At 46.1% G+C, this 10,889-nt stretch overlaps 1 protein-coding gene across 1 annotated transcript in view; it reads left to right on the forward strand.

Moving 5' to 3' along the window:
• FRMD4B (FERM domain containing 4B) overlaps window positions 1-10,889 on the forward strand; it is a 41,867-nt gene that overhangs the window by 26,044 nt on the left and 4,934 nt on the right. Inside the window, exons 7-14 of the mRNA XM_010180643.1 lie at window positions 1,095-1,171; window positions 1,608-1,746; window positions 2,257-2,398; window positions 3,199-3,332; window positions 3,422-3,541; window positions 5,127-5,355; window positions 8,551-8,607; window positions 9,884-10,031. Of these exons, the coding sequence (XP_010178945.1) occupies window positions 1,095-1,171; window positions 1,608-1,746; window positions 2,257-2,398; window positions 3,199-3,332; window positions 3,422-3,541; window positions 5,127-5,355; window positions 8,551-8,607; window positions 9,884-10,031 (1,046 nt within the window). The remainder of the gene's footprint in view (window positions 1-1,094; window positions 1,172-1,607; window positions 1,747-2,256; window positions 2,399-3,198; window positions 3,333-3,421; window positions 3,542-5,126; window positions 5,356-8,550; window positions 8,608-9,883; window positions 10,032-10,889) is intronic.

The following is a 10,889-nucleotide window of genomic DNA, read 5'->3' on the forward strand; positions in this document are numbered from 1 at the left end:
TTTGGTGACGATCAGAAGTGATGTTGCCTGCGCTGGGGACTTCTGATGTAGTGGCTGCAGCCTTAAAGGCTTTTGGAAAACTCCTGAGGGAGTCACTGGAATGGCCCGGGTGCCTCGGTTGGTCACTGGTGTTGCAAGCTGGTCTTTCCCATTCAACACTGGCCCAGCCTGGGTGCAAGGTCCTCAAGTACTTCCCCATGGGTTCAGCTGTAACCCACAGTGTGTGCACCTCTGCACCCCGTCACCTTCAGATGACATCTGTGGGGACACCCATGTGGGTCTCCCTGTGCACCCTGGCACTGCTGAAGAGGGGGCAGCAGGGTGATGCTGGAGAAACCTGCACTGAGGGGCTGGGGAACAGCTCAGCCAAAGCTAGGCTGAGAAGGTGCAGTCCCTGGTGGATCATCCCCAGAGGGTGGCTGATGCTGCTGCACAGGGAGAGCGGATTCGTGTGAAATTCTGATCCCACGGGTGCAGCTGCCAAGTCCTGGTTGACTTTGATCTCTTCTTGCAGCTGGCACTTTGCAGGAAATCTGTGGTTTTCTCACAGAAGTATGCGTGGTGGAGTGGCTTCCTCCTGTAGCTGTGTTTTGTACGTGTTGTCCCCTTGCTCCAAAATGCCACGCTGAATCTCTCACCCAGCATCCTCAGAAGAGAAAGGTCTTGGTTTTCCCAGAGCTGCTGCCATTCCCTGGGGATGTTCTGGCTGAGGGAAGAGACCATAGGTGTCTATGCAATTACATTGTACAGAGATTTTTGCATTTAACCAGAGAGAAAAGGGCTTTAGCTGCCCTCCCAAGATCTCTGTGAACTTCTAGCAGTGAAATTAAACATGCTGTTGATGGAAACGGATGTTGTCCCAGGCAAAATTCTCAATTTGCAATGCATTGTCTGTAAGAGCGTGAAATTACTTGAGCGGCATATACTTATTTATGTGCTTCTTTTAATTGATGTGATGAGTGTTGTTATTGCTGAGTCCATGCCATAGCTGAAGTTACACTGAAATTGTAATCTGCTGAAATCGTATCATGGGGAGAGAAGTCTTGTGCTTCTTGCAGTGACACTGTTCTGTTCTTCTTTTTCAACTCTCCCAGCTATTTCAATGGAAACAACTAGAAAATCTCTATTTCCGTGAAAAGAAATTTGCAGTGGAAGTGCACGATCCTCGCAGGTAAGGCTGGAGGAGGCGGTCGTAGCAGCAGGATGAGCCTTTACCCAGCCTGGGGATTTGTCACCTCGTGTTAGCGGATGGGGATGGGAGAAGCCTCCAAGTTAAGCACAGACCCGAGTTTGCTCTGGACTTTGTGACACTGAGCCTGATCCTGCGGTTGTTGGAGCAGATGGGGTTGGGTTTGGGGGAATAAAAAAGGCACAGCAGTTGCTACTGCTCTGGAGCTCAACCAGGAGGGGCTTCAACTTTAACTTGGCAAAATTAGGGGGAAGTTGGGAAGGAGGAGAAGTAGCAGCACTGGGTGATGGGGAAAAGGAAACCTGAGGTTTCAGATCTCTAAAATAAAGGCTGAGCCTTGCATTGTTAGGAGAGAGGCATTTGGGACTTTAAACCTCGAAGACCTGTCTTGAGATTGCATTTCTTTTCACCTCCCCAGAATTTCAGTGTCAAGAAGGACCTTTGGTCAGAGTGGACTGGTGGTGCAAACCTGGTATGCAAACACCTCCCTGATCAAGTCCATCTGGGTGATGGCAATCAGTCAACACCAGTTTTACTTGGACAGAAAGCAAAGCAAAGTAAGTTACAAGGCATTTTACTGTGGGCATAAGTTTCAACACCTTCCCTGTGTATTCTTCAGCATATGTTTTTCTGCAGATGAACTGCTCTCCAGAGAAAAAATACAAATTGTTTCTGTCAGCTTTCTGAGCAGTCTATTAGTGACAGTGTTGTTACTTGATCCATTTTAGTCTGCCTGCAATTAAGGGCTAAGGAAGTGTAATCACAGAAGAGGGAATTCTCACATCTCGGTGCTTAATCTGCTTTTTCTTTTGTTTCCTTCTTGTGTTCATTTTGAACACGGTGCAAGCTGCAAAGAGATTTGGGAGATGGTTCAAGCTGTGGGGGCGGAGAGGGAGAGGAATGCCAGAACACCCTGTGCACCCTGGGCTCCTGCGTGATCCTGCTGCTTTAGCCCTGAATTTTGCAGGAGATGAGGTTCAGAAGTCATCTTCTGTAACCCCATGCTCTGAAGTTAATTAGAGGTAACTTGATGAGGCTGGATGATTGATTATTTTTAACTCCTTAAGGCAAAAATTCCTTCAGCCAGAAGTTTGGATGATATTGCCATGGATTTGACAGAGATGGGAACACCAAAAGTTTCAAAACTAGCGACCTTGGAGGCAAAGAACCAGCTTATTATGGCCAGCAACGGCAGTTTGATCTCATCAGGTAATGCTTCATGTGAATGCAAGGAACAGTGGGGCTTGTGTATGTTAAAATGGGGGTAGCTGACCCTAAATACAATTACATATGTGAGGGCATATATTAATTATGTATCTGAAACCGCAGCATCAGTGGTATAATCTGCTGCCCACCCTCAACTAAATAAGGAAACCAAAATATGTTGGATGGATAAGCACCTGTATGCTGTTGGTCCATGAATAACTTGATACCAGTTTACCTGTCAGTCCTTTAATAACTTTAAGTCTCATCAAAGTCTGAGGGAAATTTGACCCAGGCTAACCTTAAGCACCTGTACTAGGAGCTGAATTGCCTCAAGCTTTCTCAGAAATGAGCAGAGAAGATAAGTGCTTCCAAATAAAGCTCAGCTCTGGAGTGAACTTTAGATCTCTCCCTTAACTGTGGAGGAGGAGAAAAGCGGGGAGGTAAAAACCTGGCTGCCATGCGTAGGTGCCTTGAGGTGAAGCACAAGTGAGGAGCCCCAGTCTGTCTTGAAGGCAGAGTCAAAGCTAAAATACCAAGTGTATCATAGATATCCCTAATGCATTGATTTATATCCTGGGTGGTGGGATTTTGGGGTGTATGCTTGGGATTGATCATGGCAACTGTATACATTGGGGGTTTGAAAAAGTGAGGATTTCCGAAAAGCCTGCTTGCTGGACGTTGCACTTTGAATAACATGTTGTTTTGCTGGGCTGGATTGCTTTGGGGAGATCTCTGCTTCCCTGACCAGAAAAAAATGGCTTTTACTTGCAGAAATCCTCTGATACAGAGAGTGTATTTTTCAGGCTCTCAAGATTCAGAGGTCAGCGAAGAACAGAAGAAGGAGAAAATCATGGAGCTAAAGAAGAAGGAGAAACTCCTGCAGGAAAAACTGCTTCAGAAAGTTGAGGAGCTGAAGAAAATCTGCTTGCGAGAGGCGGTAAAGACTGCACCCAACACTGGGGATGGGGTGGGTGAGAGCTGTTCTCTCCTTCCGCACCTTCACGAGGAGCCCTCTCTGTTTCCCAGGAGCTGACAGGGAAAATGCCCAAGGAGTATCCTCTGAGCGCTGGAGAGGAGCCTCCCCAGGTCAGGAGACGCGTTGGCACGGCATTCAAGCTGGATGACAACCTGCTCCCCTCTGAAGAGGTGAGTGCTGCAGTTTGTTTTCACAGAATCACAGAATGTCAGGGGTTGGAAGGGACCTGGAAAGCTCCCCCAGTCCAAACCCTGCCAGAGCAGGATCACCAGGATCACACAGGAACATGGCCAGAGGTTTGGGTGTCTCCAGACAGGGAGACTCCACAACCTCTCTGGGCAGCCTGGGCCATGCTCTGCCACCCTCACACTGACAAAGTTTGTCCTCATCTTCAGCTTGAACCTCCTGTGCTCCAGCTTGGGACCATTGCCCCTTGTCCTGGCATTGGACATCCCAGAGCAGAGCCTGGCTCCTTCCTCCTGGCACTCGCCCTTTCCAAATTGATCCCCATGAATGAGGGCACCCCTCAGCTCTCACAGCACAGGTGGGGTGGCCAAAGCCACTTGTAAATAATCCAGCTCTTCCCTGGTTAGTTAAGAGGATGGAGCTGGGACAGTTGCTTGCATAGGCTGGGAAATGTAGACAGGTGCCGCCCTTATTTCAGCCGTGCTCCCTTTGAAATGACCAGGAAGTTGGCTGTTTCAAAAGGCCTTGAAAATCCCCTGACCTGAACTCCTGATTTGACCATGCTGCTTGAGTTTTAATGAACATTTTGCTGCTAATCAAAGAAGAGCAGATGTGTAATGCCATTTGGCAACCCATGGCTGTGAGCTTTTTTTCAGCATCGATTTGTGTCGCTTTGAGATTGTTTGAACCCAGAATGTGACAAGGGTGTGCACTATCCCCCTTGCAAAATCATCTGTTGCGTGATAGGTGACAGCAGGAGGAGATTTATCCCTGGCTTAATGCAAGTTCCACCTAAGTAAAAGCTCTGTATGTTGCTCAAGAAGCTAATACAAACTTTGCTGGCAGAGACTGACTCAGGAGATGCAGTAATTCAGATAGATGCAGTTTCTGAACGCATACCATTCCCCCTCATTCTCTGTGAGATTTGTTAACCAGCCGTATCAGCCAGATAGTGAGTAGGTGTTGGGCACTTGGCATCTGTCTTTCACCAAAAACTCACTGCCCTGGCTCACAGTGATCAAACTGATTTGATGTACGCTGCTTAAATGCTATCAAAACAAAATCCCCCTGACCAGATTTAATAACACGTTGCTTAGCACCTCTGCAGCACCTTTCATCTGAGCCTCCCAAAGTTGTTTGCAAACAATTAATTAAAGCCTCCAACTCCCTGTTACGTAGGTATGGTGAATTTTATTTCCATTTTTGCTTTCTCTAAAGCCAATAGAGGTTTCTGAACAGATGTTTTCAGGCTTGGACTTGGAGCAGGGGGTTTACCAGCCTGCAGGGTTGGCTTGTGTAACAGAGGGTCTTAACCTGAATTTAGGTGTCTATTTTACATCACCCAGGCTTTGAGAACTTTGGACCTTTCTCAAGAGATCTCATGATCTTACACTTGTCAGAGAAATAAGATGTAAGGATTTCATGTGGTTACATTGTCTTCTGTATAAACTTTGGTATTTCTGTGTTTTGTGCTCAAGATTACCACAAAATTAGATCTTCTATCTGATAACCTTCACTGATATTTTCTACCCAGAGCAGAAGTGAATAACTCATCTCACAAATTTGCAGGATCCCGCTCTGCAGGAGTTGGAGAGCAATTTTGTCATACAGCAAAAGCTGGTGGAAGCTGCGAAGAAACTTGCCAGTGAGCCAGACCTCTGCAAAAATGTGAAGAAGAAAAGAAAGCAAGAGTATGCTGATGCTGTAAAAAAGCTGCAAGAGATAGAAAATTCCATAAATGAGTACAGGATCAAGTGTGGCAAAAAACCAACCCAGAAATCGACTCTTACTCTACCAGGTAAACAGGAGAATTCCCCATAATTCCCCACAAAAAAAAGGTGATTTCGCTCGCTCACAGGTTTTGTTTACATCTCCTCTGTATGATTTGTATCTTCTCTAAGGCAGTTAAGAAAAAAGGAGATGCAATTGCTGCTCTGATAGGATAAGTGCACTGCCTACAGGGCGAGGGCAGAATAAGCTGCAGCTTTAGGAACAAGTGGAGACACGCTCCAGCACAGGGTACGGACCAAGGGTGCTATACTTAGAAAGGCTGGCGGGAGCATCTCAGCCGAAACTGGTGTGGTGTCTTAATTCCGAGTGTATGGAGTGGAGCTGCGTGTCTGAGCTGTCACATGCGAGATCTCTCTTCCTTTCCTTCCACAACACTGCAGCCCAAGTGAAAATAGAGCATGTGAGGTTTTTCTTACAAGATCAAGGAAATAAAGACCAAAGGCTTTGTTTCTTGATTAAAAACTACTGATTTCCAGGAAGTTGTAAGCAAAGTTCAAGAGTTTATGCGTACAAATAATGGCACGCAGGTTTTTGACTAAATGTATTTGCCAGTGATGAGCACAGTGAAAGCAGATGCCCTCAGCCCCTCTGCTCTGGAAGTGTGATTTTTCCGAAGGGAAGTGTGATTCTTGCTGCTTTATAGGATGAAGCGTGGAAACTTGCTGGAATCCAAGCCAATTGAAGGAGTTTAGGAATAGTAAAAGCTCATAGGTATTGCAGGCTCTTCCAGTTTCTGTAGTTTAGTTTAGTTTTATAGTTTATTTTTTCTATAATGTTTAATTGCTTTCTTTTTCCCACTTTGTCCCAGGGGTAACGCTGTTTTGTGAGATTAGTGGGGTTTTTCCTGGGAATTGCAAGGTGGGAAAGGAAATGTGATATTTTTCTGCTGTTTCTCTTGATACCTTCTTACTGACTCTTGAGGTGAGACCTCTTGCCAACGTGTGTTTTCCCTGCAGGAGACCCTTCTCCTGTGCACTGCCAGGTTTCTGTTGGGGAAACCTCCACCGTGTCCCAGAGAGCCTGGTTTGGATTCCTACCCAGCACAAAGCACAGCAGCACTGTGCTCTTCATCACAAAGTGCTTATGCTGAAAGGTTGATGATGGCTATTTAATGTGGCCCGGCTAGTTCCTGATTGGGAAAACAGATGTTTTCCTCATCTCTGTCAGTCTCTTGCTCACCAATCTGGATATTAATTGTGGGAGGCCCTGTATTACCTGGGACACGTGAGTGTAGTCATGACCAGGAAGCTACTGAAGGCCAGGAGCAGTGAGAGCCCCGTGAGGCAGTACCTGTGCACGGTCACTGTTGGTTGTTGCAGGCAGTTTTTTTGTCCTGTTTTACAAACAAACAACTTAGGAGTTGTTCCTTCTACATTTAGCTCATCATTTTGCAGCATTTGATGCATGGCGTCCTTGTTTGCTCCCTGGGAAGGTGGACACAGCCAGAGGTGACAAGACTTTTGTGTCTTGGAGGGTCTCCCTGCAGGTAGGGACTTCAAGACAGCAGTAGCCAGCAATAAATTTGCTGCATTCCCTTCCAGTTGCTGACTCTTGCACTGCAGTGTGGATTTGTTTACCTGAAGCAGAGCTGTCATGTGCTCCAGTAATTGATTTTATAATTGATTTTATGTGTAGCCTTTTCACCGTCGCTGACAGTTCTCTCGGGCTCAAGGTGTACAGGGTTTCAGAGGGCTGAGCAGGGATGAGTCACTTGCGTCTGTGAATTTGCAGAATGACTCGTTGAAAATAACGTGTTGAACGGTAACATTGATTTATTGAGTCAAACCATAACTGTTTTCATCCAGCCCCCAAGGGATGGGAAGGGAAGGACATACTGGACTGTCTTCTGCTCCCCATGCTTCACTCTCCTTTTCCTTTGCTTCCTCTGTAGCCCCGAGTTTTTCCCATTTTTGCAGGGAATTGCACAGATTTAGGATTTAAATTCGAAGCTCCTCCATATGTCAGCATTGCAGACCCCACTGGTTTTTATTTCCCTAGGTAGATGTTTTTTCTCCTTACACTGGGCCCAGTTCCATGTTTTGCCACCACATGGTTGAATTCAAGTGAATTTGCTTCCTCGAAGCTTTTTCCCTGTCTCAGGTTGCAAGCAGAGCAGGAACCCATCCTGGTGGTCTGACAAGTTCCCTCTGGGCAGGGGCCAGCCCTGATGTTTTGCTGTTCTTGTAAAGCTGCTCTATTGACCAAATTCTTGTAACCAGACCTCTCCTCACAGCGAGGGGAAGGACACATGTTGCATATGCTCATGATGAGTGATGGAGGAAGCAGGTGTCATACACAAAGTGGCTGCCACCATCGTCTTTTGCTGCTGCTTCTCCCTCTTGCATGGAGTTTCATGTAGACTTTTTACCCCACCACCACTGTATCTCACAGGGAATTGTGTAAGAACAGGTTTTCCAGTGGGTTAAGTATCTCTTGTGCTGCTTTTTCTCATCAGCCTAATTTTTCTACCACTGCTGGTCTGTTCCTGTAAATAATATGTTCTAAACCTTAGCAAGGATGGGCTGTTTCTGAGCAAGTGGTTGGGTATCGTATCAAGGTGAGAGGACAGGCAGGTGCTGCAAAGCACTGTGAATAAATAACAAATCATAAAAGAAACAGGAAAAACATTTGCCGTGTCTGTACAGCAGTTACTGCTCTCTTTGTTGTTGGAATTTGCAATAACTTGATTGAAATCAGTGGAATTATTCAGGATTGATGTTAATTTAATTGAAACAGGATTTGTACACTGCTGAAATGTTCACAAGTGAATGCCAAATTTCAAAAGGCATTTTGTACCTACCCGGTGGGATTTCAGGTGTACCCAGAGGAGTTCAGATGCTAGCAGCCAAGATCTACATGTCTGTAGGCTTCTATTGAAGCACCAAAACACCCTGTGAGATCTGTTGGAAGCCGGGTGGAAAACACCTTTGTAAATCTTGGCCTGGTTCCCGCTGCAGTTGTTAAAAATCTCCTTTGATAATGACAGAGGTAGCTTATTGAACTGCACTGAACACAACTAGGTCAGGACGTACTCCAAAGCAGGGCTCTCTTCAGGATGTCGAGGGCTAAAGCGTACAAATTGGAGCGTTACAAGTAGCAGCTGACTCTGGAGCTGTAGTAAATAAACTGCATGTGATATTTGGAAATTAATGTTGGGGCTCCTGTCCCTAAAGTGTTTCTTGTTTTTTTTTTTCATTTGCAGATGATATAATTCCATCTGAGAGCAGCTCTTTGTCTGACACAACCACCTATGATGATGGTATGTTGCTTATTCTTTAATTCCTATGAAGTGTGCCTGTTTAGAGAGTTTCCTTTGACATAATGTCCTATAACCTGCTACTTTGATGTCTTTTGATGGCAAATTACTTTATAGCAGTGGAAAAAAGAGCTTAATCAGGAATGTCTATCTTCATAATGGGTTAGTTACTGGAAGTGTCTGCTCTGTGAGCTGATCGTGGTTGTCTGTAGAGAAGGCGATTGGTTTTAACATGACCAGCCTATGTGCTGAAGGCTTTGAATTTAAACAAATACTTGATCCCTAGGACCAAAGGCGGATGAGCGACTGGAGAAGTTATGAGCTGGGAGTATTTGCCCAGCCCTTCTGTCCTCACAGCTACTATAAAACTTACAGAAAAGCAGAATAGGCACAGACGTTAATGAGCTGTTTACGTTTATTTGTTCTCTAGCAAGCTTGCACCTCACATGGCTGTGGTGTTTGCTCAGCTTACTCATTTCACACACACCCACAGACACACACATTCACACCCTGTTCCACAAGGTGGAAGGGACCTGGCTTGCCTCTCCCTTTAACTGGGTAATCATCATTTGGGGACAAACATTATCGAAATTATTACTCACTTTTCAGTTATGGCCTGATTCTGATCTCACTCTGTCCCACTTTTAGACTTGTACAGCCCATCTGGTGTGTGAAAATGGAGTCACACCTGATTCCTGCTTGTACAAGCAGGAGTGGAGCCAGGGCTTTGACTTGTGGATATGTTCTCTGTGATGCTTGTCCTGCATTTATATGTATTAGTTGGAGTTTCCTGTTGGCTCTGACGGGACCTGAGTTGCACCCAAAGCAAAGTGAGAACAGGGATCAAACCAGCGTCCTCCCAGTTGCCTTCAGCCAAATTTGTCTGTAGGTTGTCTTTGCAAGCTCAGTCGCTTTTGAAGTCAGTCCCTTTTAGGTTGTATTTCAAAACTAATTCTTAAAACGTCATTTTCAAGTGAAGAGCTGGGAGGTGAGGGAGAGGAGCTGGCCCTTGCTGAGCTTGCCTGCACACAGGTGTTTTCCCAAGGAAGTTCCACTTTGTCATCTGGCACAGCCCCAAACTGGGTGTAATCCCCATAGGAGTCAGTGCTGCTGAGATCTGAGCCTCCGTGGTGTCCTGTCCATGTGGAGCCTTTCTAGATGCACAGCTTCTGTCCTTGTCTCTGTAGTGCAAAGTGTTTCTGCTTAGAGGCCATAGGTTTGTGTACAGGGCAAAAATGTCCAAGATTTTGCTAACAAAATAAATATTCCTTTCCAACAGTCAGCGAGCCACTTCCTGTGCCAACACAGAGACCCAGCTCTGCACAGCTTTCTCCAAGGCTTCCTCCACCAAAGTCCCTCGGGGTGGAGAGAATTCATCTCAGGAAGTCGTCCATGAACGAGCAGCTCTTGGAGTCCAGACACTCCAGGTAGGGCCCGTCTGGCTGCTGCTGTGTTCTCCACCTCACTGCCATGAGCTCTGCATTGCCACTGCCAAGGCTCCTGCTGCTGTGGAGCCTGCTGCCTCAATACTCCTCTGCCATTACAGGATTTGGTGAAAAAAAGAGCTCAATGTCTTGCCTTTGTCTCCATTTCTGAAGTTTATTTTCAGTATTAATTAAACAATTTGTAGTTTTCCTGGTGACTGCACTTTAATGGCTTCAGGTAACACCAAACCATGCCCATCCCTCCTGGTGGTGTTGGTATTTCAGCAGGTACATTGTCAAAGCATACAGAATTCGTGTAAGTCCTGCTGGGCAATCCTCCACGTGAGGAGAGTTGCTGGGATTCAACCAGCCACCATCATTAGTGCCAGCTGCAGTGACGGGCTGAGGTTCCTGTATGGACCCGTGGGATTTGGGCACTTTCTGAGCTAAAAGTACAGTTGCACAGAGCATCAAGAGCAGTAGTTCGGCTGATGGTTGTGTCGTTATGTTATATGGGTCTGATCTGGTGCTAGTTGCTCTCTGTGGAAGTGTTCCCACTGATCTCAATATTTCTTTGACTGTGTGAGCAGGCTGTTTGAAAGCAAGCTGAAATATTTTTGAAGCTGTGGGCAATGTTGTGTCATTGCATTTTTCACAGCTGTCCCTGAAGTTAAGCAGAGCAGTCCTTCACATGAAGCTCAGAAGTTGAGTTACAGCCAATGTAACCCCTTAGCTGTGATGTGCTTCACTTCGCAACCCGATTCCTTTGCTTCTGTGTTACCTGTTCACATCCTGTGAGGACCTCCCTTGCCGTGTTACCCCCTTGAACCACAAGAAGGGGTTGAATTTTCCTTCCTGCTG

Source organism: Mesitornis unicolor, unplaced genomic scaffold, assembly GCF_000695765.1.
Source record: "Mesitornis unicolor isolate BGI_N332 unplaced genomic scaffold, ASM69576v1 scaffold33233, whole genome shotgun sequence".
NCBI lineage: Eukaryota > Metazoa > Chordata > Aves > Mesitornithiformes > Mesitornithidae > Mesitornis > Mesitornis unicolor.